The following is a 26588-nucleotide window of genomic DNA, read 5'->3' as shown; positions in this document are numbered from 1 at the left end:
TAAATGGTTAAAACAGAAAGAACACATAATAAATAAAGGTAATTCATCCGAGGAGAATTCATGAACTATATCGACTGTCCTGAAATGACATGTTTTAGAGCAACAGCGGAGAGAATTAATGCAACTGGCAGGTTTTATGACAGCGGCGTCACAAGCTAATATGGCCGGAAACTTTTTCAAAACAGTTTCACTGCACATGTTTTCAAGCAAGAAACAAAGAACAAAAGAAAAGTATTACTGAAGAAGACATTGTTGATTGTTTTTAGGGATTCGCGGAGCTTTCTCATCTCAGAGTTATACTTTAGGACGACTGCAGCATCCGACCTCATGAATCCGCTTCCAGTCTCACCTTTTTCTACGTTTCTGGCAACAATTTGAGATGGGTTCAGTTTGGCTGCGATCCACCAGCTGGAAAGGATTTTCCAACACGCTACTGAGATTCATGGATGCATCTTTGGTTTGGGAGCTGATTTCCGTGCGGTTCAGGAACATCGGGGAGGTGAACAGGCGTCCAGCGTGTTTGAAATTCACATTATTAGTGCAGATTTCGCAGCTGTGCTCCTCTGAATCGGGGAGGTCAGCGTGCAGATCAGCAGCAGGGTAAAGGTGAATCACTACGGATGTTTTCACACACTGAACCCAAATGGGCTCTCTCTAATTTGTGCAATTACAATAATTGGAACCAATGTGATCTTGGCTCTGAGGTTTCCTCTCAGAAAGATCAACCTGCAGCTGCAGAGCTGAAAGTTGTTCTGTGGACATTAAAGAATGGCTCTGAAAGAGGGGCGGATTGGTCAAAATTCACATTCTGCAAGCTTTTATACTTTCATTTAAAAACAACACAAGCACTTAAAGAACAACAGTCTTTTCTTTGACTATGAGTTGATGCTTTTTGGTGTCTGAAAAATGAGCCGATTAAAAAACAACAGAAATCAGCTGGCACTGTCCCCGTTACATAGCAACCCCAGCAAAGATTAACCCGGTACCTAGAAACCCAAGAGGAGCTCCAGCCCGTTTGGCCAGTTTTACCGCTGTATGCTCTGTACAATGGCTGCTGGAAAAGAAAAGTGTTTTTCTGTGCAACATAACCAGAAATTACTGGTGTAAAGTTCACCCATTCATAGCTTTTTAAAGAGAACTTTGCTGAAGTATCATGAAATGTAGCCTGGGAAGTTTGGTGCAATGACTGTGGATTTTATCTACCTGCTGGCAGCTCTGGTCCTCATCCTATGTAAAAATACAGGGAATCTATTGTTGTGCTTTTAGATATGGCTGAAGAAAATGGCTGCAAACAGATGCATAAGCGTACAACTTTGAAAAGCAGAAATGAAGCCTCCTGCACAACTAACAAGAATGCAGCAAATGGTTTCCAGATGCGGGTCAAAAACAAAATGCTTGTCTTTCCCAGCAGCCATTGTGCAGAACATACATTGGTAAAACCAACTGACCAAACGCGTTAGAGCTCAGCTTGGGTTGCTAGCTAACGGGCTAGGTTTCACTGGGGTTGCTAGCTTTACGGGCTAGGTTTCACTGGGGTTGCTAGCTAATGAGCTAGGTTTCACTGGGGTTGCTAGCTAATGGGCTAGGTTTCACTCGGGTTGCTAGCTAACGGGCTAGGTTTCCCCGGGGTTGCTAGCTAACGGGCTAGGTTTCACTGGGGTTACTGGCTAACGGGCTAGGTTTCACTGGGGTTGCTAGCTAACGGGCTAGGTTTCCCCGGGGTTGCTAGCTAACGGGCTAGGTTTCACTGGGGTTGCTGGCTAACGGGCTAGGTTTCACTGGGGTTGCTGGCTAACGGGCTAGGTATCACTGGGGTTGCTAGCTAAAGGACAGCACCTGCTGATTGTTATGGAAGGTTTTTGAAACATCTCATTTTCCAGACACCAAAACCCAGTTGGATGTTTGCTTAAGCACCTGGGTTGTGTTTTGAAGCAGCAAAGGCCCAAAGTACAAAGACATGCAAAACCAGACTTTTGCAAAATATGTTCTCTTAAAATCTCATGCACATTTCTTTGAAAATACCTTTTTAATAACTGCAAAATAGTTTTTTGCTTTGTAAATTTGCCTTCACTGTGTCGTTTCTTATTTTTATTTTTCAGTGTTTGATCCATTCTTTCTACTTTTGTGAGAGCATGCATGCCTCAGTCTATTAACTCACACCAGTGGGGTTTCCGGGCGGTGCTGGGCGGCGGCCGGGGCGGTGCCCTGGGGGTCGTGGCAGAGGTCGTGGTTGGAGTGGTGGGTTGTCCTCTGGGGAAGTAGCTGGCTGTGTGGTGAGCCTGTCGCAGAGGGCTCCTCCTGCCGTGGTGCAGGGCGTACTGGTCCGGTGGAAGCCAGTACTCATACTCGATTCCTGGGTTTCTGTCTGTCGCCAGAACCTGGACACAAGAAGCAGAATCACGTTTAAAAAGAAGCAAAAACAAATCAACAAATCAGTTACAAATTAGTAAATATGTTAACCAACCAAACAACTAACCAATAACTTCCTGTTTAGAGTGCAGATCTTGGAAGTGCTAATGTTGGAGTTTCTGGTTTCGTACAATGGATTGAAATGGATTAAAACTAAAGGCTTTAAAGTTGCTTTATGTAAATTTTATAAAAAATATATTTTTACATATTTGTCAAAACTGTCACTATATTGTGACAATATGAAACAGATAAGATGAAGAAACGCATTGCTCCTGACCAAAAGCAACCAATCGGAGCCAGTAGGAGGGTTTTAGTGCTGTTAATCAACCTTGTGAACATGCCGCTAAATATGCTAATGGTGGAAAAATAACTTGCCATTACAAGAAAACTGTTTATGCTCCATCATCTGTGGCTATGCTAACTAGCCTGAGCAGAAACCACAGGCTGTGCTGACGGAGGAAAGCTGTATCATAAGCAGCACGCCCACAGGCATGATTGACAGCACAAAGACCCACCTCCACGTTCTGATTGGTTATTTCTGTATAGCACTGGGGGAAGGTAGAGGAGTTTGATTTTTCACAGATTACTTGTCTTATACCATACTGCCATTACAAATATGTAAAACAATATTTTTCATTAAAGTTACTGCGACTTTAATGTTGTTCGCATTTGTAAAAATAAATTTTCTTGCAAAGCAATTCCAGAAATGGTTTCCATGGAGGACAGCGGTGCCTGGATTTGGCTTTCTCTCTCCAAATTATGGTCTTATTACGTCTGCAAACAAACGTATTAATATCAACGGTACAGTTTATAAATGCTGGTTTATCTGACCTCCGTTTTGAGTTTATAAAAACAAATGGGAGAAACTGACCCAGTTTTGAGCTAAACTGGTGAGTCAAATAGCACAAAAAACCAGCAGGAAGATGAGAGAAGAAGGAAGCTGAAGCTCAGCGTTTTCATTGTTCTAGTCTGAATTAAGCAGACTAAAGTTTACGCTCGCCACAGATTCTCCTTAATTCCCATAAGCCTGCTGTTATTCCCTGGGTAAAATCAGCTCTTTGTTCTGGTGGCGCTTTATGGGACCTGATACTTCAGCAGATGACCAATCAGTGAAACCAAACAGCGAACCAATAATTATGACAGTAATTGTGTTTGATCTGAGAACGCCAACTTGTTTTCTGATGTTGTACATTTGTTCCTGGTCTGCAGAGTTTTATTGTATTTATATATGCTATTGTGTCTATATATATATATATATATATATATATATATATATATTTATATAGATATCTACATCTATATATATATAGATATATATATATATATATATATCTTTTTGTGAATTAGCATGCTTCCATTTTTCCTGCTACTTCTCTGCTGATAATTCTGAACTTCCCCACAAAGGGGCAATGAGGGATTTTTTTTTTTATTACATTGTATTTTCTGTCCTATTGTTAGCAAGAAAATGGAGCTGTTTCATTCAAAACTAAGTAAATTACCTAAGAAATAAATAATTGTAGTTACATTTAATCCTTTAGCTGTTTGTGTTCTGTAGTTTGGTTTAACAGTTTTTATTTTCACACCAAATATCTTTGCTGAGGTGAATAAGATCGGCTTCACATGTCAGTGAATCTAAGTATCGGCCGACCACCGATCTCCTAAAATCAGTGCATCCCTGATTCTTATGTTTACAAATGCCCTGCTTAGTGAACCGGCTCTCACCATCAGATGCAGGTCTTCCTGGGTCGGTCCTGGCACCTCGAAGCTCTCCCAGATGTCTGCAGAGCGCCGGTACAGCAGCTTGGTCCCAGCTACGCTGTACTCACCAGGAACGCTGATCTTCCAGTTTCCGTTGATCACAAACTGGGATCGACCGTTCTGCAGCGCTGTGTGATCAATAACAGTGAATGGAGTTACTGAGTATTCATGCAAACCGATTCAAATGCTTCTTATGATGGATTTTTCAGGCTAAACCGTTAAAGATTTCAGGGTGACAGAGCAACAAATAATCCTGTGGTTATTTAAGGCGGTTATTTAAGGCGGTTATTTAAGGCGGTTATTTAAGGCGGTTGTTTGAGGCGGTTCCCATAGCAGCAGGTGAAAACAGGCACCTCCACCTGCTCTGCATCCCTTCCAAACCACAGCGTGTGCCATTCTGGGTCTGTTTTATTTGCGTCGCCAACACAGCGATGAGAATAGATAACCTTAGCGATTATGTTACTCGGAAAGAAGAAGCCCGGTGCAGAAAGCAGACGGACAGAGAGCCGCTCGCCGGTCTCTGGGGAACAGATGTAATAATAAGTTTTAAAGCGTGTGAAGGGAGCAGAGATATCTCTTACCCAGATAATTCCTGCTGTTGTCGGTGACTCGGATGTGAGTGGCTCCAGCCGGGATCATCGTCACCTCGTTGTATCCAAACGGCCCGCCTGGCAAATAAAGACACAAGCTTTAGTAACAGAAACAGAAGCAGAAACAATTCTTCATTATGATGATGAGTTTGATCATGTTAACAAGATTCTGCTCCTGTTTTACTTCCAGCTCTGGAAGTTAAACTCTTCTGTCAAACATTTAACTTTGACTTGTAAAAGTCTCTGAAGCTTTGCAAACATCATGTGTGACTAAATCTTAACCGTTAAATGTTTACAGACGGACACAGTTATTTCTATACTGTTGGCACTTCTATATGCCTAAAACCACATTTTTATGCACTTTCATATAAATATTTGGTTTAATTTTCATCAATTGCTTTAGTAAATTTAGGACATCCACTGGCAGCTTATGGAATAGAGAAGAAATTATTTTCCTGTAGTTGCAAACTGATGAATGATCTAAACATTAACCAGCTTTAATAAATGTGAAGCTACTAAAAACATACCGCCAAATAATGGTGTTTGAAGAACCTAGAGTGAAAATTGGATCATCTTTGCCTCTGATTCTTCACAAACGCATCGACATGACTCAGTTAGGCGAAGACGATCTCTTCTATGCAGATGACATCATCCTAAATATCCCCAAAAACCTAAAACTTCTGCAGCTTCAACATACAAAACCCTGCAGGTTCTTATCACCGCGGCTAAAAAAAGAAAAATAATCCTAATATTGCAATAAGTTAATACACCATCATCACACAATGTCATCATTTTGACAATGATTTCTCCTGGTTTACAAGGCGCTATAAAATTTATAGCATTCAGCTTGTAAACGATAACACTTCAATCACTCGTCACTATTTGCCTGAAGCTGTTATTATTTCCTGTACGAGGCTTGTTGCAGATGGATACAAGGAAAGAAAAACATTTAGTTTTCTCCACTGCATGCAGTCAGACCTGATATTATCTGTGAACCTGCAGGTGCTAGTGCAGGTAAAAATGTTTCGGTGGCAATAAGCCAGAACTGCTGGGAGATTTTTCTGCTCCTCCTCCCTGAAATCTTAACCACAGTCATTTTAAATCTGCCGTTAGCTGGAGCCCTTCTGGGAAAGCAGCCAATCACCTTTGTGTTGCAAAGCTGTTTCCATGGTTAATATTCACTCAGTCGGCTAATAACTCTCTGCTACATAAGCCTGAATGACTAATAGCTGTTAGGTGTGAAAGGAAGACGAGAAGCAGGAATTATCCTCATATTTCTGAGACAGAAAGGCATGATGGCGTGTGTGGTATGAATGCGTGTGTGTGTGTGTTTGTGTGTGTGGGTGTGTGTGTGTGCATGTATGTGCATGTGTGTGTGTGTGTGTGTCCTACCTGCCTCCAGCCCGCTGCTCTGGTACACACTCTTGTGCTGCAGACAGGTGGTGTTGTGCCCTCCACACACCATGCAGGCATCTTCCCGCTGCGTCGAACCCAAGATGGAGTCGCAGCCGGGCTTCTGCGGGTCACACAAACGGGAAACCTCTCAATCACTGCAAAAACTCTGGACTGGTTCCTACTGGACATGTTTCACTACACCTGAGGTAAGACTAAACTAACCTACAAAGTAACTTTTTAGTGACATAGGAGCTTGTTTTAAGTCAACAATTCCTTACAATATTCAACATTATATCTGCCAGTGTAACAACTTTTTGATCTAAATTGAGGATTTATAGTTTTAAAACAAGTTAAGTTTGCTTAAGTTTATCATATTTCAAATGTACTGAGAAATTTCCACTAAAAGGTAGACCAATGACTTTTATAAGTGAAAATTAGTACTTTTTAAATCAATATTAAAGAATTACTGACTTAAAACAAACTTGAATATCTTGCTGAAAATTTATTCCAAGTTGGTTTTGTCTTATTTCAAGTGTATTCAGATATTTGTAGTAGAAACTAGACCAAAAATACTTGGTGAGATTTGTATACTAGCTTGTTTTAAGTTAATGATTCTTAAATATGAATAAAAATGACTAGTTACAACACAGAAAAATGTCTTGTTATGAGTGAAAATAATCTACCAGTGGACCTGGTACTTTTAAATCAATATTCAAGAGTTGTTAATAAAAACTAGCTCATATATTTTGCTGAAAAGTTACATGGAAGTTAGTTTAGTCTTATTTTAAGTGCACTATATGTTGACACTAGAAACCACAGCAGATATTTGGCTGCATGTTGTGTTTTTACAGTGCACTCAGCTTTGATGCTGCCAAGTGAGCCTCCCCTCAGGCTCGGCTTGTTTGCCCCTCTGATATTGTATTTCCTCATTTCCAGCTAACATTTGGGGAAAAACAACATTTCTGGGGTGCAAGAGTTTGAAGAGATTGTTTTTTAAAATGTGAAAAATGTCAAAGCTAAACACAAAGAGGATGAGCTGGATGGTTTATAGCCTGTGGAGCATCCTGCAGCAGGAGCGATGATTGCTCTCCTGGTTCGCCTTCATCTCTGCAGAGCGAGTTAATCAAGGGGGAGGTTCTCAGGCCCGAGAGCAACAATCTATAGAACCTGTAATCATCCTTAGAAAGATGCTTTGAAGATACAAAACACCCTGAGAGTCTGTGTGAGCACAACAGGAAATGAGCTGCTGGTGATGTCGTAGCACAGAACACACTGGGCCTCAGTAAAACAGCCAGCAAGCCAGTAAATAACTGAGCAAAGGTTCATTTTCTGGGCTGATGAAGTTAAAAGTGTGGAATAAACTCTCTGAATTGAGAAGCAAACTGTTTTCCCGACTGTATATCCATTATATATTCTAAATGCCTCCAGCTGCGGTTCTGGGATCCTTTCTGTTTACTTTGCTGCAGAGTTTAGAAATCCTGCTACTTTCAGACACACTTTACATTTTATCTCATAACGACCACAAACAACGCATGTTGTCTGGGATTGTATGTGATAGATCAACACAATATAGTTCACAACTGTACATCTGTGCTGTGGAGAAAAAGTGCTGTGCAGGTTTCTGCTGATATGCTAACATTTTTAGATTAGCACTGAGGATGCGCTGCAGCCTTTCTGAAGCAGTCATGTGTTCTTCAGGCTGATGTCACGTTTTGACCCGAGCTCCTCAACACCAGCTGCAGGCTACATCTGCTTCCTGTTGCAGCCTCTGCTGCGCTGACCTCTCCCTGCCCATAAATCCACTCATTTACACCAAATGCCACAGAGAGCATGCCCAGAAACACACACGTCGATGTGTGTAAACACAGAGACTCCAAAGTCCCGGCGCTCAGCTGTGTGTCCCCTCTGCTAGCAGACGTCTCTCCTGAGTATTACGCATTGTGCAGCAGATGCGTGTTCATCTCCAGCCTTCTCCATCTGTGTGAGAATAACCTGCATTTAACTCCAGAAGGAGAAGAGCTGCTTGTTTTTCTCTCAGGCGACTCGCAGATGGAGCCTTTTCAGTTCAAACAGAGGCATGAAAACTAAATAACACTGAATGCAGCAGACAGTTTTCTCAAGCAGTCAAGTTACAGTTTATTTCTAAAGCAAACAATCTGAGTTATGAAATCAATAAATATTTAAATGAAACCTAAAGCAAAGAATAAACTGATGCAAAAGTAGATAACCTTATCAAGCAATTTGGGTCTAGTTTCTAGTACAAATATCTTAACATACTTTAAATATGACAAACGTAATTTACAAGTAACTTTTCAGCCAAATATGGGCCCCAAATATTCCAAAATATTGATTAAATAGTTCAAGATCTTATTTCTTGTTCAAAAGTTACTTCTAAATTAGTCTAGTGTTATTTCAAATGTAAAATATTTGCATTCGAAAGTAGGAAAAAATGGTAATATTTTGTTTTTGCAGTGCAGAGCTTCAGGACAAAAACAAAGATTCTTTGTTCAGTGCACATGGTTTATACATATGGAGTAAAATTATAAATATTTTTATCCTACAATGGAAAATGGTGAGTATAAATCAAAATATTTTAGTTTTAATTCAAATATTTTTACAGGAGAGCTGCATTTGCTGCACCTAAATAATTTAATGTAATTAAAACTTGGCCAAATGTAAAAAGCGTTTTGGATCAATGTGACCCAAATCCTTTTATAATTATTATATTTTTCAATAGGAAACATGCAAGATCCTTTTTCCTATTAAAAAACAGATAAAATTATATTATTTCTGTGCTTGATTTTATTTTTATTTTCTTAGCCCAGAGCACTTTTGACTGGATTTATGACATTTATTTTTGATCAATAACATGTGAAACTGGGATTAAGAACATCCAGGTGTTGTTGTCATTTACCAGACAGCGTCCGTTGACACACACAGCTCCGGCTTCCGGGTCGCAGGCCGTCCCGTCCAGAACGTGACCAAAGTTATAGTAGAAGTTGTGTCCCAGCGCCAGGCAGCTGAGCTCACAGGGGCCGGAGCCTGGCAGGGAAAAGCTGCAGTCAGTAAATCATTCGTCTTTATGGAACAAGACATGATAAAAGGAAACAGGACTGGAGGGAGAGAGACACATAAAATGCAGAAAATGGGAACGAGAAGTGGGAAAGATCTGGAAGAAACTGGCAGACAAGGTCGAAAATCACAATAACACCTGCAGCAGGAGACACCTGTGAGCTTTCAAGACTTCCCAGCTGCAAGAATACATTTCACAGATCTGAAATCAGATCTGAGGAATCGTTTTATCGCTGATTGATGGCATCAGACAGAACGGTTTGTGCTAAATTTAATTTGTACTTGTAAATCAAGTTGGTAAAGTGAGACCAAACGGTTGTGAAATGAAGGATTGTCCACGTAGAAACGATTCATATGCACATTAGAAATTTAAAAAAGATGTTAATATCTGCAGAAACCGTTCAGTTTTGTTCAACTTGGGAAAATGTGACTCCTGCAGTGGCTCTGAAGTGCAAACATTTCAACGAATCATCAAACAAAACCATAAATCTAAAAACACACAGATGAAAAAGTGCAAAAGGAAACAGGTGAAACATCTTCAAACATTTAGCTAATTTTGTAACTCAATTCAAAATTGAGTTACACATTTTGTAATTTTTTCATTTTGATTTCATAGTAAAAAAAATAACTCAGTTTTTACAGTGTGTGTGTGGTGTGTGTGTGGGTGTGTGTGTGTGTGTGTGTGTGTGTGTGTGTGTGTGTGTGTGTGTGTGGGGGTGTGTGTGTGTGTGTGTGGTCACATTATTTCACTTAAGACATTTTTCCATAAGTGAAATAATATGTATAGGGAACAAATACTTTTAATCAATATTAAGAAATTACTAACTTCAAACAAGATCCAATTTCTCGGTGAAAAGTTACTTTTAATTTAGTTTAGTCTTATTTCAAAGGTACTAAGACATTTCCACTTGGAACAAGACCAAAAATACTCTGAAAACTTTGCATAACATCAGTCTTTATGCTTTCAGCTGATTGGATGATAACAGATCTAAGGGACCAATCAGAAGACAGTTTTAGTTGCTGTATTGTAGTGTTAGGTTGTAATATTTGTAGAATCCAAGATGGCTGCTCAGGTCGATATTTTCTTGCTGACCTCCGTGGAACGTTGTCCATCTGAAGGAGTTTCCGGACACCAACGGCCGGTCATTGAACGCAGCACACTGCATGTCTCTGAAGTCCTCCGAGCCAGGAGGACACCCCTGCACAGACACAGACATGCAGCATGAAGACGCTGAAACATCCTGGTGATCGTCTTCAGAATGAACCTGCAGGGGGCGCTACAGCTCCCCCCTGCAAAAGTTATAGGACCTCAGAAAATATGAGATTTGGTTGTTGCACAGTGGCACAGTTGGTAGCATTGTTGCCTTGCAGCAAGAAGGTCCTGGGTTCAATTCCCGGCCCGGGGTCTTTCTGCATGGAGTTTGCATGTTGTTCCTGTGAATGCATAGGTTCTCTCTGGGTACTCCGGCTTTCTCCCACAGTCCAAAATCATGACTGTTGGGTTAATTGGGCTCTCTAAATTCTCCCTAGCTGTGTGTGTGTGTGTGTGTGTGTGTGTGTGTGTGTGTGTGTGTGTGTGTGTGTGTGTGTGTGTGTTTCTCTCTCTGTGTTTCCCTGCGTCAGACTGGCGACCTGTCCATGGTCGCCAGTCCAGGGTGAAGTGTGAAAACTCGAGCTGCTGCACCAGTGAAACGTCTCAGACACGCCTATGAGACCAATTTGCAAAGCAAACATCGGCCATTGTTGTAAGACGCTTCACAGTTGTTCTCTGAGGGAGGAAACCCTGGAGCTGCAGTGACCTTGGTGTTGCAGATCTTGTACTGTCTGGGATCTCCGGCACACGGTCCGCCCACCGGATTCCTGCACACACAGAAACAACTTATTACCACAAATATTGCACTTTTGGTTCCATGTTTTTGCACAAACTTATTCTTGGATAATGAGATTTTAGTCTGATCAGTTCTGTTGGGTTCAGTTGGGTTGCTGGGTAATGGGCAGCGCCTGGTGATAGGTGACGTTACATCCTGGAGGTTTTTGAAACACAAAAATTCAAAAATACTTTGTTGATCCCAAAGTGAAATGAAATGAAAACCTTCAACTTATTGCCAAAAGTTGAAGACGGGTGTTTTTAAGCACTCGGGCTTTTTGGGGGATAATTTTGCATAACACGTCCCTCTTAAAGCACGGCGGAGGGTCCATCATGCTGTGGAACTGCTTTCCAGAGAAAGGAAAAAGAAGGAGACTCCATTTAAATATTCTAAAAGTTCATCCTGAACCAACATGTGATGAAAGATTTTAATCTCACTGAGTAAATGTTGAAGTTTTTTTATTACTAAATCCAGAAAAACTATTTTTTTTCACCTCAAGACGGCCAAAGATAATAATAATAATTGATATTTACTAAAACCTCCAACAGAAAATTCGCTGAAGACCAGATCATTACCTGGTGATGCAGGTGCGAGTTCTCACTGAGGCTCCGCCCCCACAGCTGCGGGAGCAAACCGACCAGCCGCTCCACGCCGCCCACTCGTTCCTGAAGTGCAGCTGCCGTCGGGCGCGCACCGGACGCCCCGATGAGGCGTCACTGGCTGGACCCCACCCCGAACTCCAAGAGGCCTGAAGCATCAGAGAGCCCAAACACAACGGTCAATAAAACATGAGACAAATGTTGAAACATTTTCATTATTTAGTCTGAATTGACAATTTAGAGAAAAGGTGAGTCAGTTGCACCCAATTTAGATATATTTCACCCAGCATGTTGTTAGTTGTCTCTCAGATTATCATCAGGTTTGCAGAATATATTTTACACCCTGGAACATTATAATATAAAATGCCGTCCAGCTGTGACACCACATTAAGGAAAAGATATATAGAAAAAATAAAAAAAGATGAGAAATAAATTTCCACTAAAAAATTCAGACAAATTTGGAAATTGATCTCAGAGTTTCTAGAAAAATAAAATAAAATTGCTAGAAAAAAAACATCAATTTTGAAATTAATCTCAAACATTTTCTGGTAAACACTTGGACATTTCAAAAGTCAAAAGTGATCAATTATTGACAGAAAATCTCGAAAATTTCTTCTGGGGTTTTTCTATAAAATTTCTCAAATAGAATTTTTTCTAGAGAAAAATTCAGTTTATTCTAAAACCATTTTTTAAACAAATATATGTATATTTTCTGTCTAATACGCTTCACATCAAACTAACTGAAGAATTTCCTCCTTCATAAACAGTGAATCTGGAGGAGCTGCAGATATTTTCAGCTCAGGTGGAGAAAAGTATGAGGCATTTATGGAAGACAGTCGTCAAAAGTCCACAATAGCTACATTTTCATGTCTTTCTTCCTGCTTTCTGTTCTGTGCATGCTGTCACTCAGCAGCATCAACCTGCAGAGACATCCTGTGTGTTTAAAGCTGTCATGACGCAAATAGCGATTGTCATCAGCCTGTAATGACTGCTCAGCAAACACCAGGCACAGATTGATGGGATGTCATTCTGTGAGAGAGAGATGGTATGGACGGAGCTCCAACAAAGCCTTCCTTATATTTCTCCAGGAATCGAACAGGAACATAAATCTCTTCAAACGGTGGATGGGACTAAATATAACAAAGCGGCCCTGTGAGGCTGATGGATCAGGATCAGCAGAGCAAAACAATAAAAGTGATTAGAGAGATCTCTGTGGTTCTCCTCAAACACATTCCAGAGTTTGTGCCCTGGAGGAGGAGTGAAACTGGCAGCCGTCCCACCAGATCCTCACACAGGAGCTGCGCTACGAACACACACTTTTAACTCTTTGCTCACTGCGTCAAGGACTGCTGCAGGAGGAGCTGGAGTCAAACGAGCAGTCAATACAATGAAAACCAGGCAAGGAATTAACAAAACCAGCAGGGTGCAAACCAATAAAAAGCCTATGCAGTTCATTCAAACCTCTAATTCCCTCCACCAGTGAAATGTAGCATTTATAAAGTCCTGCAGAGCCCACCTATAAAAGCACTGAATGCTGGGTAAATCCATTTACAGACGCCCTTTGATGAACTAAATAAAAAGGATGTTGCTTCCTGAAAGAGGAAATGCCAAAAATAATGCAAAACACAACATTGGCCAAAACTCAACAGTAGCTGCGTTTCCATGACCATAAAACGGCACAAACTGGAGTTATGAAATTGAAATCATGAATGAAATTGGCTTTTTGATTCGCTTAATGGAAAGGCCACCTTTGGAAAGAAAAAAAAACTCTGAATTTTTGAGAAAAAGGTTTTTCACCAGGATGAGGCAGTTTTCTATTGGGATTGGAGGATGATGTTATTTAACAACTTATCATGTGAACAAACTTATTTACGTGATTTTAATTGTGCTTCTTATTTAATGCACCATAATTGGATTTTATCAACATTAACATTATGTTGATAAAACATAATGTTAATTGAACTGATTTTTTGCGGCCCAAACTGCAATTGAATCCCTATGCAAATTTGTCCCGTCCAGCACAGATGGCCGATGCCGATGGAGTCTTTTTTATTTATAATCATGGTAAAGTTATACATGATGTGATTTTCTTACAATGAAAAACGTTAAATACGACTGAGACATTTCCTGAACCACCAAAGTAAAGTACCAGAGCTTCTAAACACAACTTCAGCAAACCTTAAAAACCTTTCAGCTTTAAATGACCTGCTATACTTCCTTCAACAGGTCAGGAGATACATACAGGCTACAAAATATGTTCATTACATTTCTGCACAAAATTATTCTTAGATTGTGAGATTTTCTGGACTTTTTTTTTTAACAACTTTCAGAATTAGCTGTTTTGCCACTTTAAATTCAAATAAGCTGCTGCTGACCACACCTCCAATTCAATGTTCACTCTCACACGTAAAAATGGCCGCTAACAGATGCACAACATTACAACCATACTTCTTTGAAAAGCAGAAGTGGAGCCTCCTGCACAGCCAACCAGAATGCAGAGAGTGGTTTCTGGATGATAAGTCGATAAAAAAAACACTTATCTTTTCCAGCAGCCATTGAACAGCGGTAAAACCAGCTGACCAAACATGCTGGAGCTCTGCTTTGGTTGCTAGGTAACGGTCGGAACTCTGCTTTGGTTGCTAGGTAACGGTCAGAACTCTGCTGGGGTTGCTAGGTAACGGTCGGAACTCTGCTGGGGTTGCTGGGAAACAGGCAGCGGCTGCTGATTTGTTTACATTCCTGAGTGTTTTTGAAACGGTTTAATTTCCGGCCACCAAAATACAAGAACTTATTGCCAAAAACCATCTGGGTGTTCTTTTTTTTTTTTTTTGAGAATCAGCAAAAACCCCAATGGAAGTAAAAAAAAACTCCAAAAAGTGAAGTGTGCATTGCAGGTCCCCTTTAAGTCATCGTTTATTAAATCGCTAATTTCCACCTGTCTGTGCAGAACAAAAAGTTACTTCATCTGACCTTTAAAATTAAAGCTACAGGCAGAAGAAAGAAGCAAACTAATTGAGTATCTTTGACTTTGTGACTCATTCTGCACAAACACACCGAAACCCAACTTGTGCCGCGACTCCCCATAATTTCTTGGCAGGGTCTCTTGAGGTTGCCCTCATTAGTGTTACTCCCGTTCAAATTAGCGTTGATAACAGTTGGAGATGGGGGGAGCTGGCCTGCTAGATTAGTGAAAGCAACCTTTGACCTTAGCAGTTCACTCCTTCTCCCTCCTCAGCTTGAAGAGAGAAACTTCATATAGGGAACGAAGCGGAGGAGAAAAAAACGAGAGCAAAGGTAAATGCTTCAGCTCAAACAGCTGAACCAGACTCATCTTTTCACAAACGCTACTAGAACAAACCTGGCACTGAAAGGGCAAAACGCTTAACCAACAAAAAAACAACAAAACAACTGAAACCGTGGCAAACTGAGTCGACGGAGGATTTCAGACTATCTTCCCAAACAGTGAAGAAAATGTCAAAGTGTGTAAAAACATCGGGCTTCAAGAAACACAGCGAAGAAAGGCATGTTGGGGTCACCATGGGGTCACCAGGTCTTGATGTTCAGTTTTTATTTTCTTATTCTTTGAGTGGTTGTTCATGCTGCTAAATGATGCGACTGCAGTCAGACTTCGGTGTGAACGGCTTATAACCTGCATGTGCAGAAGAAGAACGTTGACGTCACAAAATGGCCGCCGTCGCTTACCGATCCATTTTATAGTTCATTCAGTGGCGAGAGCCAACCGAAACCAACAGTCGATCACAAATGAGCTTCTCAGGTTTTTGCTTATGTCAAAAAACACAATTATGGCGTTTCTCTGAACTAAAACGTTTGTTTGTAAGTGATTAAAAACACGCTGTGGCATCTTCCTCCAATCACTTCCTGTCATCTTCTTCTTCATCGTCTCTGCCAGTTGAACATCCAGTTCTTGATCATGTGACTCGTGGTGCAGAAAAAGTGTTTTGGTTGCAGTTTGGAGAACTGAACCAATTTTCAGAAAAACCCAACTCATCTGATCGGACCTTAGAGATTGTGATATTAAATGAAATAAGTGAATGAATAACATGACAAAAATATGACTTTGAAAAATAAATCTTCTTTTCTTTCTTTCTCAAAATAATCCAAACTATTGCTGTGAATAATTAACCCAGAAGTTAGTTTTGGTTCCAGTTAGTTTCACTTTAAAAGCCTTTTTGTTGGATGGAAACTGTGTTCGTTTCAAAGGAAGCTGAGGTGACAGGCTATTCTCAGTTGAGCAGCGGCTATTTCAGGCGAGGCTGTGATTTATGGAGACGTGGGAGCGGGAGGACTTACGCCCTGCGGGGAGGCGAGGGAGCCGGGAGAGAACAGCAGCAAGACAAAGGTCACGACCCGGTTCAGAGTCAGCCTCCTGCAGAGAGAGAGAGAGAGAGATGTAAATATATTGTTGCTTCTGGATTCAAACAACTTAAAGTTGAAGCTGCGTTAGCAGAGAACTGAAAACGTCGTTATGACTCGACTGAAAAGAGGAGAAGAGTTCAGGACTGGGACTGAAACCCTCCTGCTGGACTGAACTTCTGACCTCTGACCCAACCTTGACCCTGGCATACAAGAGGATGCAATACTGAAAAAAGAAAATAATAAATATAATAAAGAAAATCAGAAAATTATAAAGTGAAAAAGTGACCCAGATATGTCTGTATGCACTAACCAGTGAATAAAAATGGAACAATTCATTACAAAAAGAGAGAGATCCTACTTTAGTTTGTTACATGTGAACAAATTCAGTTAGTAAAATTTCATTTATTTATGTATTTACCTGAATAAACTTATTTTTAATAAAATAATTACATTTTTTAAAAGTTTTTTTTTATGTACCAAGAAGCACCTGCATGAATTTACATGAATGTATTTCCTTCTCATCCCCAAAATGAATGTTGGATTTACCTTTTTTCTGCACCACATTCACCAAAGAGATGCAATAAATCCATGCAATCAGAAACATAAACCCACCGCGTCCTGCAATCAGGAGCGATTTGCATCTGTTTTTTCATCCATTTGTAATTAATTGTCGTCTTTTCAAACACAGCAGAAGCAAGAAAGTCATTATAGATGGAGGGAAAACCTGAGCTGGTGACGCGTCACCACCAACTGAATCAAACCAATCACAAGCTGCGCTTTCGTTACAAATGTACAGAAATCTTTGTTTAAGGTTGAAGAAGCAGAATTTCACAGAAGAGCTCTGGATTCAACGCGTTGGAACGACAGCTTTCTATGAACTGACAGCTCTGATTGATCCAGCTGCACATTGTCCATAAAACCAAACAAACCACGAAGAAGAAGCTTCCTGTTGTCTTCTTTGGCGTTTCTGCCAGCAGTAACATCTGGCTTTTGATCAATGACTCGTCATGTGAGAAAAAAAAGTTTCCAGTGCAGTTTTGTGAGAAAGACATCTGCATAGGAATAAAACATAATAATAATGTGTGTAATGTGAGTTTAATAAAGTATTGAATTTTAGCATTCAGTGATCCAATCAATGAGTTTTTCTGCATAAAACTAAATTTAAAAATCTTTAGTCTGAAGCAAAAACATTTGAATGGATGTAAAGTTAAAAACATCTCTGCGACCTTCAGTCGGTGTCAGCAGGTGAAGTTAGTCATCTAATTATCGGCTTTGCCTTGTTTCTGTGTAAATGCCAGACTGCAAGATAAATAACTTGTTTTAGTCTGGATGTGTTTTCATCTTCCTGCATCAATCCTGACTCAAATGCACTTACTGTTGCTGCAACACTCTGAGTCACAGCTGCCATCTCCGTGAAGCTCTGAGTGTGTGTGTGTGCGTGTGCGTGCGTGCGTGCGTGTGTGTGTGGGGTGTGGGGGGGGGGGTAAGGAGGGGGGGGGGGTTTCTCTACAAACGGCCTCATCTCCTATGATTGTGCAGGAAAACGCTGCGGAGCAACAGATTCTCTGTCTGACTCACGGAGGGACGTTTCTTGGAAAGCCCCTCTCTCTGGCGACAGCTGCAGTGCGTTAACGCTTTATGGGACTCCACTGAGACGCTGCTTTGCTTTTTGTTACCACTTATCTGGCAACCAGGCCGGAACTGATTGCATTTTAAAGGAGACCTATTGTACAAAACTCCCTTCTTGCAGGGTTTTGTTCTTCTGCTTGGGTCTTACCTGCCCAGAGTTTATTTTGGCAGTAAACTAAAGATTTTTTTGGTGTCTGGAAAATGAGCCGTTTCAAAAACCTCTAAACTGTAACGTCACAAAGTTTTCTGGAGGAAACATTCGAGCAACCCGGTCATCCCGTCTTCTTTTGCTGTCCTCGTTTCACCCTCCATCCCGCCTCGCTGCCATCCATCTCTTTCAGCCTCTTTTGTCTCTTTTATCTCTCTGCAGAGCCGTAAATGCCGAGCTGACGCTGAGCTTTTGGAGTTGGCTTTTGGCTCGGTCCCAGGTCACTAAGTTGCCCCGTCCAATTAAACGATGCGCATCTCCCTCACACTCGGCTGAGCAGAGCGCCGCGCTGCCGTCCCGGCCTTACATGGGGGAGGTCTTATCAGGGAACAAAGAGGGTCACACTGACTGAGAGAGGCTAACAGAACATAAATAAGGACTTTAAAGGCCTTTTTCATTCTCGCACAAGTTTATTTGATCTTCAGCATCTCAGGGTTTTGCGTGACCTTTTGGTGACTTTTACGAGTTTTCATGAAAGAAACGACACACTAACAAAAACAGACAAAACCTACAAGAACTTGCTGGTTGTTTTTGTAATAATAGACATTTCTGATCAGCTGAATTGATAACAGTGAGTCTAAATAGAGAAAAATCTGATTTTTTTCCTGTTTTTATTCCCTTGTTTTTTGGCCTGTAAATGCATCGGCAGGCAGCCTGTCCTCTGCTGCAGGCAGGCTGGTTTTGATCCTGGTTTTGTTTAAAGTTTGGTGGAAATCAGATAAAGAGGGAACATCTGCTTTGGTGCTTTAATGGAGATAATCCTATAATCCCTTCAGTTAGACCTCCACCAGCGAACCTGCACTGGATTTCTCCTTTTATGGGCAAAATCTGCTGCATTTGATTTTAGATTATAACAAAGTTCAAATAAATGCATGTTTAAGGTGAGATCAGTTTGTGTCATGAAAAACTTCTCGTCCTCTATGATTTTATATTCAGATAAATCTTTAATATAATGTACAATGGCCTAAAATTAAATCTTTCTGAATTTTAACATCTGCAAATATTTGTGTAGTTGGTAAATAATTGATATTAAAATATGTATTAAACATCTGTTTGTCTTTTTGTGGTGGATTTGTGTGTCTATAAGATTATAAAACATTTTTCTGCTTTAACTTTAAACTCCAAACCAGTTACCAGTGCTAGCAAAAACTTTAGCGCTCCGTCTGGCAAACTGGGAGAAGTGGGAGTGTCCTCAGTCAGGACAACGCATTCGCTTGTTGCAGATTTATATCTAATATTGCAGTAACAGTTGCATATTACACACTGTATGTCAATCTGGGATGCTGTGATTTTATTTTAGTGTCTATTCTGTGTAAAACTGAACAGAAACTTCCTACAGTTTGAACTGCAACCTGATAGATTGATTCAGGCCTAATAAAAGTGCTGTGATGTCACACTTGGACCTTATTGTAAGTACTATCAAAATACAATGACAAGCAGGTCCAAAGATACAGTAAAACACAAACATTGTACTCTAAAACACACAAGAAATGAATGCAACTTAAAAACAGCCAGTGCTGCTGACTGACATTTCTAGGTCTTTATAGTCACAGATTGTGAAAGCAGTATTTCTTTTCAAGTTCCAAACTGAGAAATTTAGTTTAAACCAAGAAAAGCATCAAGAGAAGATCCTGGGCTCACATTCGTACAGCGAGGAAGAGGAGGAGGTCCGGCACCCCACCTGGAGATTTAAGAGCTCTTTGTGGCTCTTTCTTTAAGAGCTCAACATCTCTCAGCGATTTTCCCATGATGTCACATCGTTGTGTTTATGGTGTTGGCAAAGAACTTCCTAAATCTGAAACAGGAAAGGTTTCGTTTAAATTCAGGTTTATGTCTTTTTTCACAGCTTGTGTGAATATCTGGTGAGTTTAATGAAATCGCCGTCAACCGTGATAGTTTTTAATTAAGAAAAAAATAAGACCAGAAACCACATCAAAACTCCTAATTTCTTGTTTTATCCCGACTTTTGTTCAGAGTTTTACAACCTCGGAGCTCAAACCGCGTCCCAGAACAGCCGTAAAACTAATAGAGGCGTTCCTAACGAGGGGTCCGCGCTTCAGCCTCTCAGCACAGACAGTTCCAGACATTAACTTCATGAAATACACATCAGTTTCTGCTCATGTCTGGACTCTAACTGCTCGGCCCCCCTCGCTGAGGGGCCCGTACAGAGGTCAGCGGGGGTCAGCCTGCCTCGTCCTGCTCTCATTAAGACTATAGCTGCACATTAGTGAATAACTCCAGGGCAGAGGGGAGCAAAATGTCTTTAATCAACACGAGACTGCCTGTTTGTTTTGACTGACGCCCGTTTGAAACTAAACTCTGTCTGCAGAGCACAGAACCAGCAGTCACACGGAAACCAGCAAGATATTTTAAAAATGCAAAAATTTAAGACTCAAAGTTTTACTAAAAATTTATGTAGTTTTATTTGGATGGTTGTGGATTTGTCTGTCTGTCTGTCGAAAACAGCTTTGGGTTTTTCACTATAATTTTGTTTTATTTTGAGACTTTTCATCTAATTCAATTAGTTTTAATTATTTTTAATTAGCATTCTGGGTAAATACAACTCAAACCGACATGCTAACCTAGCCCAGATAAAAGAGAAATCCTCCAACCTCTAAAATCTGATGCCACTTCATTTTGTGAAGAGGTAAGCGGCGCTCAGTGTCTGTATTTTTTCCTTCTTGGTGCAGCGCCCCCACAGGCGAGGAGGGGAACAGGTTGCTCTAATGGTTTGGTTTGTTGGTGAATTGAACTTTTGTCCCCAATCAAACTGAATCATCGGACGATCAGGTGTGAAAACACTTTTAGACATATTTACACCCAAAGGTCTCTCAGTCAGATGTGTGCTTCATGCTTCTAAAGCACAATAAAGTAATCATGATATCAGTCAGGGTTTAATTGAATAATCTGTGCTGTCTTTCTCCAAACAGCGCCACCTGCAGGAGTGGCGCTGCAGGTGGTGCTGCAGGTGGCGCTCCTGCATCTGCAGAGGAGAGCCTCTGTGTCGCGGCTGAACTCAAACACCCTGAGCAACATGTAGGCTCACATTCACACCCTGTACAAACAAACTGCAATCCACTTCTCTGCTGCGAACGCGCACCCATGTGCCCTTTGACCCCAGAGAAGGTGCGAGACACCTTGACTGGAGTGTTTCTGCATGGTGACCCAGAGAAGCATGGCCTGGCTTTGACCTGTGACCCCCTCAGAGGTCTGTCCGTGTTTGGGATTCGTCCTGCGGGCGACGCACTGCACGCCGCTGAATGAGAGCAGATGTTGAGTCTGAGGTCGGAGCTGAACTCTGACCCCGTGTTTGTGTTGACGAGGCGCCGTGGCCTCGCTCAGGTCCAGCTAACAAAACAAAACAAGCCCTCAGAGAAGCTTTGTGCCTCTGCAGCTGCTGCACTGACAAACAGCAGAGAGTCGACTTTCAAACAACAGCTACTGTCTGCTGCACTTAAAAACCTGTTCACGAGGTTTATCTGAAGAAATGAAAGATTTTTTGTGATAAAAGTCTGAAAACACAAAATCTTGCTAAATATTTTTGGTCTAGTTTCTACAGCAAATATAATTCATTTGAAATAAGACAACAGCAAAATATAGCAGCTTGTTTTAAATAAATAATTTCTCAATATTGATTAAAAAGTACTAAATATAAGTTAAATAATTATTAACTTAAAACTGATGGTCTGGTAGACATTTGTTACATTTTCAGCTGCTGTGGTTCACAGCACTGCAGTCAAACAAGCCAACCTGTTCCCCTCCTCACCTGCGGGGGCGCTGCACCAACAACCACTGAAGAAAACCATATGAAAACCTCTGAGCACAACTTCCTTCTTCACCAAATAAAATTGAAAATGTGGCGGCGGCAGATTTTAGTGGCGTTGTGTTTACCCAGAATTCCCTGCGCTGTGGCGCTCTTATTGCTTTTGGAGGGGTCTCCGGTCTGCTTGGTGTTCACGATGCACTCAAACCGAACCAGAGTTCCCGATTCTGGTTTGATTCAAATGGATTCAACAAGGCCACTGTGAATACTCCCTAAATAAACGTTTACGCCACAGTTTTCAGATTGGTATTAGTAGAAAACGCGATTTTACGTTCATGCTGTACTTTAAAATCACATTAACTGACATTCTTCTGAAAATAATCAAACACTGAGGTCAAATTCAGTTAAAGTCCAGAGAAAATATTATAGGATCTCCAGAAAGGAACGCTAGACTGAGATGCTTCAGAAACTTTCAATTTGGAATAAAAAACTTGAAGGAAACAGAATGTCGAGATCAAACTCTGATTCGTTCTCCTTTTTTGTTCCTTCGCTTTGGCTAATTTGCTTCTTTCATGACGGAGAGACTTGGAGGACCATCATACCTCAGGGATTATGAGATTATCTTCTCACAGCCTCTGGCTGATTCAGAGCCTCCAAGGTCATCTGCAATCACCCTCTGCAACATGAGTCACGGCGAGAGACACAAATACGTGAAACCGGCGTTAAAAAAAACCTCAACAAGGCGTCAAAACAAAACGTCACTGAAGAAACTCCCAGGCTGGGTTTGTAAAATCAGCCACTTGTTAGAGTTGTGCAGCGAAACACGAAGACGGAGCTGTAAAATTTTATCTGAGTGAACCTTGAAACAGGAGTTTTATTAGTATAATCACTAACTGATATTATTTTGTAGTTAGAGCCGAGTTAGCTGGAATCACTGAAACGTTTTGCTGTCGGGTTGGACCTTTAGGATCGGATGTTCCTGCCTGAACCCTCAGAATCATTGATTAGTTCATTAACTTTCCATTTTTCTTTTATGGACTCTGTTTTCTAACAATAAAACTGCAGCTGCCAGAACTACATGACGTTTTAAATTGGGAGCAGAAAGTCGCTGCATGTTTGTCATTTTTTAAGGGACACAAACTGACTCTTTGTTGCTTTTTTTTTCTTTTTGCTAAATTGGAGGACAAAAATGATTCCCCTTTGATTCAAAGATGGAAAAATCTTTTTTATTCAAGGATGGAATTAATACATTTTACAGCTCAGACAGATAAAAATACAAGTTACTCAAATACATTTAAGAACTGCAAGTGGAAAAGAGTTTGCAGGAGCAGTGGGCCAATAAAACGAGAGCTTAAAGGTCTCTTAACTCAAAGCTAATCTGATTCGTTTGAACCGCAAGCTAAGCAAAGCTGCATGCGACAACAAGAATGTGAAAACCTGATCCAAAAGGCCCAGCTCAGGTTTAAACCACGAAGCCAAATGCAAATATAATAAACAAGTCCAGAGATTAGACAATGAAGTGTTTCTGGTCTGTTTGATGATACATGAAAGCATCAGGAGTTTCTTCCTGCGCATGAATGGAAAACGTTGTTTTGCTTTCAGAATTGGAAAATCAGATTAAAATCAGCTGATTTCCAGGCACTAAGATGCGACTCGACGGCCGTCATACGGAGGAGCACAAATCTGCCAACAAACATCTTCAGATTCATCTGAGACATTTTATGGAAAAACATATCTGAGGTCCAGAATTTGTATGAAAAAACTGAGAAGTTTTTGACTAATAGAAATTTTATTGGTTTCAAAACTAGATTTAAAAAAAATAATAATAATTTTTACTTTTGAACCTGAGAAATTTCTAAGTTTTTTCTTGCAAATTTTTGGCTTTTCCAACTCAGAAATGTTATTATTCTTCTGAATATTTCTGATATTTATCTAAAAAGTATAAGTGTTTTCTAGAAATGTTTGAGCCACTGAAGGAAACGACAAAAACGTCTGAAGACACAAAGCACAACTTCCTTTATAAAACTGAAGTGGCATCAGATTTTAGCGGATTTAAGATTTCTCTTTTCCTGTAGCTAAAACCCACAAGCCGAGCCTTCTGGTGCTCGGCTAGCGTGTTTGTTTTGGCTGTATTTACCCAGAATGCTCGGTGCTTTTGTCGTCTTTTGTTGTTTGTAGGCAAACCAGAGTTTGAGTTCAGACCTTTTCAACCAAAGCCGACCTTTTAAACAAACGGACTGGATTACATTTGACTGTGAATGTCAGTGTTACTTCTCCAACACTTTTGAGGTGTAAATGACATTTCATTTATAGTAAAAATCTGAGTTTATGAAGTTTATGGTTCATTTTAAATCCAAAACAGGAGCTGGATTAAACCTCTCGCTGTTCTGAACCGCCTTATCTTGCTAACAACAAATTTCCTCCCAGAGAAACTCGTGTTGATACCTGGTGCATCCAAATTCCTCCCAGGAGGAATGTGAGAACCAATCAGAGCGCTCGTTTTATGCTCAGTCTTCCAAAGGTAAGCAGATTAAATGTGTTCATGTCTCTGACGGCTGGATCTCACACACATTCCTCCTGAGAGTCATCAGAAAAGAAGCGCCAGGGGCCAAACTTCACGTCTCGCTCCAAACCAACTGAAAACATTTCACTCTCCGCTGTAAAAGAGTTTGATAAACAGGTTTTAATGGAAAGGTTTGCTTTCAGGGGGAAGAACAGGAGAAGCCCGGGTTTCTCTGCAGCAGCGACAGATCAGATAAATATGAGCAGAGTATTTATAGCTGGTGACAGGAGATAACAGCAGAGCAACATGTGCCAACGGTCCTGATGCGGAAAATACTGAGGCCACTTAAACAAATACAAAACAGAGTCAACTTACACCAAAATTCTCTCATTTTGAGAAATAAAACATGAAAATTTCTCAGTTTGAAAAGTCTGAAATTTTCAAGAAGATTCAGAAATGTTGAAATTAACCCCAGAAATTTTATAGAAAAAAAAAACAAAAAATAGATTAATCTTAAAAGTTTTCTAGATTTTTTTTAAAAACTCAGTTTGAAGAGTCAAAAAAGTTCTAGAAAAAACTGAAATGTTGAAATTAATCCCAGAAATTTTCTAGAAAAAAAATCTGGATTTTTTGGATGATCAAAAATCAAAAATTGAATAAAAAGAAAAATAATAAAAAATTTTTTTTTAGATTATTCCAAGATATTTCCTAAAAAAATTTTTTTTTAATTTCTGAATTTCAAAAGTGAAACATTTTCAACATTTCAGATTTTTTTTCCTGGTAAATTTGAGTCTTTGTTGTGAAATTAAATATTAAAGTCATAATTCTGACATAAAACTGAATTGGTTTTGAGATTAAAGTCCCAATTCATTGTTTCTTTTTCCAGAATCCTGTGTATGAAACATGGTAGTGGCAGCATCATGCTGTGGTGTTGCTACGGGCATTTTGTGAGGGAAAGAAAACAAAATGAGAACTTCAGTAAATATGAGTCAATAAAATCTCTGCAGAAAATGAAACAAGCTCAGGGACAAAGTCAGACTGTCTGGAATCTGTCGCCTCCCTCCTCAACAAATCTCCAAGCCTTTGCAGTTCCTTGCAAGAAAAAAAGTAACTCAAGGTAAATATTTAAAGTTGCTGCGCATGCAGTCGGAGGAATGTGTCACTTCCCAAAGCTGGACCCCAACAGAGAGTAAAACCACTTCGACATGTTTTCACTCAACTGAGAGGAAAAAAGTATTTGGTAAAAAATCCACTAAAGTCCTGAGGCTCCAATCAAATGATCAATCATTTCACATTTAAACATTGCATCACCAAACCGACCAAAACAGAAACTTAAGTAGAAATCTTCATATTTTAATGACTAAAATGACAAAATCAGGCAAAAAAAAAAATTTTCTCCCCCAAATCAGTTTCCTTCAAAATAGAACTTCTGCAACATTCACAGAAATTTCATTTCTGCAACATATTTCTCATTCAGTGGAAAATCCACAAATTTTATTCAAGTAGCAGAAATACATCATGACATTGTGACGTCATCAGCGTGTTAAAAATATTCCTAAAAGTACTTTTACGACAGTAACTAGTTACTACCCAACTCTGCCAGTTTGTCTCACCTGGTCTGCCCTGGGGCCATGCTGGATCCGTTTGGGTTAAATTGGATGGGTTCGGTTCTGATGGAGCATCATGATGTGAAACGACGCGGCGGTGACGCGCGGCGCGGCCCCGCTGCAGGGTGTCCAGACCTAAACGCAGAGCCCATGTCCGCTCTGCTGGCCGTGCGCGTCCTGCTCCGGTTCTGCTCCGGTTCTGCTCCGGTCCGGTCCGCTTTTTGAAATACGCGGTAGGGAATAATTTCTATTATTTCTGCTGATTCTCCTTCAGCTGGAGGGAAGATCCATCCAAGCAGCTGCGCTCTCGGCTCACATCCTTCTGGGGAAACCGGAGCATGAACGCATCTTCCTGAGGACAGTCCTGGTGCAAGAAGTGACTTTTTAAGTTTTCCAGCTGCTAGTCATGAGAAAATCAGCCCGAATGAGAAAAAAAAACTTTTACACGAAACAGTTTCCAAGTCAAATCAGCAGCAGGTTGCGGCTGATCTGTCCGCTCAAAGTGCGCAAAGGAGAGCGGCGGTGCGCAGCGCGGAGCGTCCTGCGAGCTGTGGAGCGCAGAGCTTCGAGTCGGTGACTCTCCCTCCACCTGAGCGCCGCATTCCTGCGGGGAACACGCCTCTCTGCGCCAATCAGAGCGCAGCAGCTGCGCACAACTCAGAGGAGCGTCTCCACTGCGCAGCTGTGCGGCGCTTGACCTGCAGTCAAACAGCCAGATTCACCAGATTTTCACTCATTTTCATCTCATCAGAATGTTCTTAGGACAGAATATTTGGGCAATTGTAAATGGCAAAAAGGAGAACATTTCTG

At 40.7% G+C, this 26588-nt stretch overlaps 1 protein-coding gene across 1 annotated transcript in view; it reads right to left on the bottom strand.

Moving 5' to 3' along the window:
* Nucleotides 1-26333, bottom strand: part of adamtsl5 (ADAMTS like 5) — a 31915-nt gene extending 5582 nt beyond the window's left edge. Inside the window, exons 1-10 of the mRNA XM_055023549.1 lie at nt 25785-26333; nt 16003-16078; nt 11668-11840; nt 11024-11084; nt 10318-10423; nt 9067-9194; nt 6150-6273; nt 4749-4835; nt 4132-4295; nt 2159-2378 (exon numbers count right to left, since the gene is read on the bottom strand). Of these exons, the coding sequence (XP_054879524.1) occupies nt 2159-2378; nt 4132-4295; nt 4749-4835; nt 6150-6273; nt 9067-9194; nt 10318-10423; nt 11024-11084; nt 11668-11840; nt 16003-16078; nt 25785-25804 (1159 nt within the window). The 5' untranslated portion in view covers nt 25805-26333. The remainder of the gene's footprint in view (nt 1-2158; nt 2379-4131; nt 4296-4748; nt 4836-6149; nt 6274-9066; nt 9195-10317; nt 10424-11023; nt 11085-11667; nt 11841-16002; nt 16079-25784) is intronic.
* Nucleotides 26334-26588: the final 255 nt, after the last annotated feature.

This window comes from Poeciliopsis prolifica, unplaced genomic scaffold (genome assembly GCF_027474105.1).
Source record: "Poeciliopsis prolifica strain line A6 unplaced genomic scaffold, Auburn_PproV2 SCAFFOLD103, whole genome shotgun sequence".
In the NCBI taxonomy this organism is placed as follows: domain Eukaryota; kingdom Metazoa; phylum Chordata; class Actinopteri; order Cyprinodontiformes; family Poeciliidae; genus Poeciliopsis; species Poeciliopsis prolifica.
Note: the sequence above shows the minus strand (reverse complement) of the source record. Positions and strands in the feature narration are given on the sequence as shown.